This window comes from Ammodytes marinus (assembly GCF_949987685.1).
Source record: "Ammodytes marinus genome assembly, chromosome: 9".
NCBI classification, from domain to species: domain Eukaryota; kingdom Metazoa; phylum Chordata; class Actinopteri; order Uranoscopiformes; family Ammodytidae; genus Ammodytes; species Ammodytes marinus.
Genome location: NC_137213.1, coordinates 32,643,123 through 32,648,122, shown reverse-complemented (window position 1 = coordinate 32,648,122; position 5,000 = coordinate 32,643,123). Strand labels below are relative to the sequence as shown.

The window sequence follows — 5,000 nt, the reverse complement described above, 5'->3', positions numbered from 1 at the left end:
TACACACTGCAGGTTTAAAATAACATGTACAGAAGCTATATGCTGTGTTAAAGCTGAGATATCATACAATAAAATAAGAAAGGGGAACACTGTTTGATTTTAATTAATCATTTTCTAAGTGTAAACAAAGAAGGAAATGATTTTTTTAAATGTTTTTTTAAGGGTTGGTACAGAATCCGGCAAGTTGGAAAATTCTTGATTCTAAATCTTGTGTTTTCAATGTTTTAGATCTGAATACATCTTAAAATGTACCTAATTTTAAAAGCTTACGATACTGTGTTAAACTGAATGTATGTTATATTGTCTTTTTGCTTGTTAGTTACATCTTTACATTGCTTTTTTACATGTACTTAGATGTATTTTCATTTGTGTAACATGACTTTGTAGTTTTATCTCTTTAATTTTATTTTTGTTTGTCTTTTATTTTTTTTATTTTACTTCATTTCTTTATTGTATTTTAATGTCAGGTGGACATCCTTCATAAGCCCTTCGGGGTTTCTTTTGACCCACCCGTGCATTTATGTATGTCTATGCGCATCTTCTTGCCATTTTTTTTAATCTTGTTTATTTGCACAAATAAAACTAAACTAAACTAAACTAAACACACTACTGGAAAATGCTCAAATTTGTAGACAGGACGATACATATCTGTTTATTGGAATTGAGTGTTTAGTCTTTTTTTTATATTAATAGTGTGTGTGTGTCTGTGTGTGTGTGTGTGTGTGTCTCTCTGTCTGTGTGTGTGTGTGTGTGTGTGTGTGTGTGTGTGTGTCTCCAGGTTAAAGCACAGCAGTCTGAGCTGAGGAAGACTCCGGTGTCTGAAGCGAAGAAGTCTCCGGTCACACAGACACAAACCGTCTCGTCTCAGTTCATCCCAATACACCATCCAGGAGCCTTTCCCCCCCTGCCCAGCAGACCAGGTACACACACAGACACACAGGGACATAGACAGACAGACAGACACTCACACACACAGGAGACATACAGACACACAAACACACAGAGACAGACAGACAGACACTCACACACACACACACACACACACACACACACAGACAGACAGACATACACACAGAGGGACACACACGGACACACACAGACAGACAGACAGACATGCATGCATATATACAGACAAACACATACACACAAAGACAGGAAAACACACACACTCACACAGAGCAGACAGACAGACAGACAGACAGACAGACAGACAGACACACACACACACACACACACACACACACACACACACACACACACCCTCTCTAACCAGCCCTCTCCTGATTGGTTCTCAGGCTTCCCTCCCTCTGCGTACGTCATCCCCCCCGCGGCCGTCAGCTTCCCGGGGCTCCAGGTCAATCCAGGTTTCACCTTCCCCACAGGAGTGTCTGTCCCTGGGCCCTTCCTACACGCACAGGTAGGGGTCTCACTCACTCACTCACTCACTCACTCACTCACTCACTCACTCACTCACTCACTCACTCACTCACTCACTCACTCACTCACTCACTCACTCACTCACTCACTCACTCACTCACTCACTCACTCACTCACTCACTCACTCACTCACTCACTCACTCACCTTCACACAGGTAGGCAGTGCTATGAAGGATTTAACGCACGCACACACATGGAAACACAGTCAACATACCACCAGCAGAAAAATACATATTAAAAAAATAAAATTATATATTTTTTTTTTTTCATTTTTCACAAGAAAAAATTCAACAGTACTTATAGGAATACTTCACCCATACGGAACCGGCGTTCTATCATTATACAATCACTATTATAATATAATGAATGAGGTTTTTCTTCCCTCAGTCTTCCCTGGGGCCAGCTGTCCTGTTAATCCTAACCCTACATTTTTCTTACTGTGATGTCACAGTAAGAAAAATGTAGGGTTAGACAGTGAGACCATAAAACACTCTTTCTGCCTTTTCTCAGGCTAGGATGAACAAATTAATTTTTTTTTTGCACATTTATACTACATAGGATCTCAGAGTTCAATACACCTTCATATTCAAACCGGTGAAGTAGGCCTTTAAATATACATAACAAAAAAATTGATAACAAAATAGAAATAAATTCTTCTTAAATAGATTTTTGCAAATTATGAATCGCGATTTTAACATGACTGGATTTTTTCTTCCATACAGGCTGGTTCTCAGCCCGGGAAGCCCTCACACATTCCCTACAGCCAGCAGCGGCCGTCGGGTCCGGGGCCTGTGACATCACCGGCCCTGGGGCAGCAGCCAATGAACAGCCAGCAGCAGCAGTCTCCATCCAAACCCAACACACAGGGAGGCATGGGCAAGAGTCCCCCGCAAGGCCTACACCCAGGACTACAGCAGGTTAGTGGCACAGACACACAGACAGACAGACAGACAGGAAAACAGTAACTCACTCACTCACTCACTCACTCACTCACTCACTCACTCACTCACTCACTCACTCACTCACTCACTCACTCACTCACTCACTCACTCACTCACTCACTCACTCACACAGAGACACTCACCCACACAAGCATTCACTTCATGTACAGATCAAATCTAATACCATGATTTGGACAGACAGACAGACAGACAGACAGACAGACAGACAGACACACAGACAGACAGTACAGTACAATTGCCCAAACACACCCATAGTTCCAGTATATCTTAATAAATCTCCCTCCCCTGCCCTCTCAGTACATGCAGGTTCAGGAGCAGCCAGCCCAGATGTGGAACCAGGCTCAGGCCGCGCTGCAGAAGATTCCTCCCATGCATGTGTCCCTCAAGCCCCAAACCCAGCCCCCGCCCCAGGGCTTCTACATGGGGCCCCAGGACCCCCTCAAGATGTACGAGCACCAGCCAGCGCTACCCAGCAACATGGACAAGAAGCTAAAGTACCCAGGGAACTTTTACTGGGAGCCGTCCTACCGCATCGGAGACGGTTTGGCTGTGATGGCTGACCGGCTGAAGAGGCCGCCGCCATGCCCAGACCAGGAGGGCTCTGCTGGGCCGCGAGGGCCAGCGTTTGAGGTCAGACATTTCTCTGGGACAGGAAGGGGTTGTAGTTGGATAACTAAGGGCATTTATTTTTTATTTTTTTACTTCTTTGACTTTTAGATTAAATAGTTTATGGCATTTTTTGGGATACACACACACACACACACACACACACACACACACACACACACACACACACACACACACACACACACACACACACACACACACACACACACACACACACACACACACACACACACACACACACTCACTCAAATCGGGTAGCGACAGCCGTTACCAAGTTTGTGTTCAGTTTTCAGGCTGTCTATAGCTTTAAGCGTTTGAACTTTTCCCTTCTTTCCGCCTTTATCTTACTATCTTTCCCTCTGTGTGAGATGGAAAGATAGACACACACACACACACACACACACACACACACACACACACACACACACACACACACACACACACACACACACACACATCACCACCGCTTTCAGGCTTACTGTAGCTTTCTGTAGCTTTGAACCCTTTCTTCCGGCTTTTATCTTACTATCTTTCCCCCTCTCGCTCCCTCTCTTTCTCTCTCTCTTTCCTGTCTGTCTTCCTGTCTTTCTTCTTCATGGGCTGGTTCCCGTGTAGGACAACAAGTCTCTCCTGCCTCCAGACCTGTTAAAGTCTCTGGGAGAGTTTGAGGAGGAGGAGGAGCTGCTGTTTGCTAAGCCTGCAGATTACTACCAGGCTCTGAGCGCGCCCGGACCAAACATATTTGTATGTAGAACAATGTCTCATGCTTCTACCAGAGTCACACAGCCTAGGCTCTGTAAACAGGCATGTAAACAACTGCCTCGTACACAGCCTAGGCTCTGTAAACAGGCATGTAAACAACTGCCTCGTACACAGCCTAGGCTCTGTAAACAGACATGTAAACAACTGTCTCATCCTATTACCATGACACCTCCCCCCTCCGCTCACACTCATGTAGCGATGTCACCAAACCAGAAATGACATAGTTTAAAGGCAACAGTCATTTTTATCATGTTTTTTATAGAACGTTTGGTCAAGAGAACTGCTGTGATTGGTTCAAAATACTTTTTTTTATTGTTTCATAAGAACCAGAGCATATATATTTTGGGGCGACTGTGGCTCAGTTGGTAGAGCGGGTCGGCCGATGATCAAAGGGTTGGAGGTTCGATCCCCGCCCTGCCACTTGTGTCATAGTTGTTGTGTCCTTGGGCAAGACACTTCACCCACCTTGCCTCGTGTGAATGTCGATAGTTAGCCTGCTATCGGTGTAAATGTGTGTGCGTGAATGGTAACGTGGGAAAGGAAAACAGGTCTCCCTTGATAAAGAGTCTTCGGTCTCAATGGGATTTACCTGTAGAAATAAAGGTTAAAAAAATATATATATACCAAATTTATCACTCTTTTCAGAGCAACTAACTGCAACATCTAGTGACATCCCCCTACTCATGCATCCATTCATAACGCAACATCACTGTGTAAGCAGGACTGTGCAATGAATAGAATTTGAATCGCTAATACAATTGATATAATAATAAGATAATGTTCTCAAAGGTGGTGTTGTTGAAATCACTTCTTGTCAAAATCAGTGAATATCTCCTCATGATCCACTACCTGTCTGTACTGTGTGTGTGCTGGAAATACAATCCAGAGTTATTTCAGAGCCTAGGCATGCAGCAATATATTTTGCTTTCACCAGTCGTGTGTGTGTGTGTGTGTGTGTGTGTGTGTGTGTGTGTGTGTGTGTGTGTGTGTGTGTGTGTGTGTGTGTGTGTGTGTGTGTGTGTGTGTGTGTGTGTGTGTGTGTGTGTGTGTGTGTGTGTGTGTGTGTGTGTGTGTGTGTGTGTGTTTCAGCACTAACAGTATATTCTCCTCTGTCGCTGCAGTTGCCAAACCAAACCCGGATGGAGAGCGAGGTCAGCAGCCAATCATCTTCTCTGATGCCCATGTCTGGATTCCCCATGCAGGTGTGTGTGT

The 5,000-nt window shown here is 44.5% G+C and overlaps 1 protein-coding gene across 1 annotated transcript in view; it reads left to right on the top strand.

The window, feature by feature from the left end:
• smg7 (SMG7 nonsense mediated mRNA decay factor) overlaps window positions 1-5,000 on the top strand; it is a 21,871-nt gene that overhangs the window by 8,212 nt on the left and 8,659 nt on the right. Inside the window, exons 9-13 of the mRNA XM_080034195.1 lie at window positions 779-920; window positions 1,296-1,417; window positions 2,160-2,354; window positions 2,697-3,029; window positions 4,910-4,990. Of these exons, the coding sequence (XP_079890321.1) occupies window positions 779-920; window positions 1,296-1,417; window positions 2,160-2,354; window positions 2,697-3,029; window positions 4,910-4,990 (873 nt within the window). The remainder of the gene's footprint in view (window positions 1-778; window positions 921-1,295; window positions 1,418-2,159; window positions 2,355-2,696; window positions 3,030-4,909; window positions 4,991-5,000) is intronic.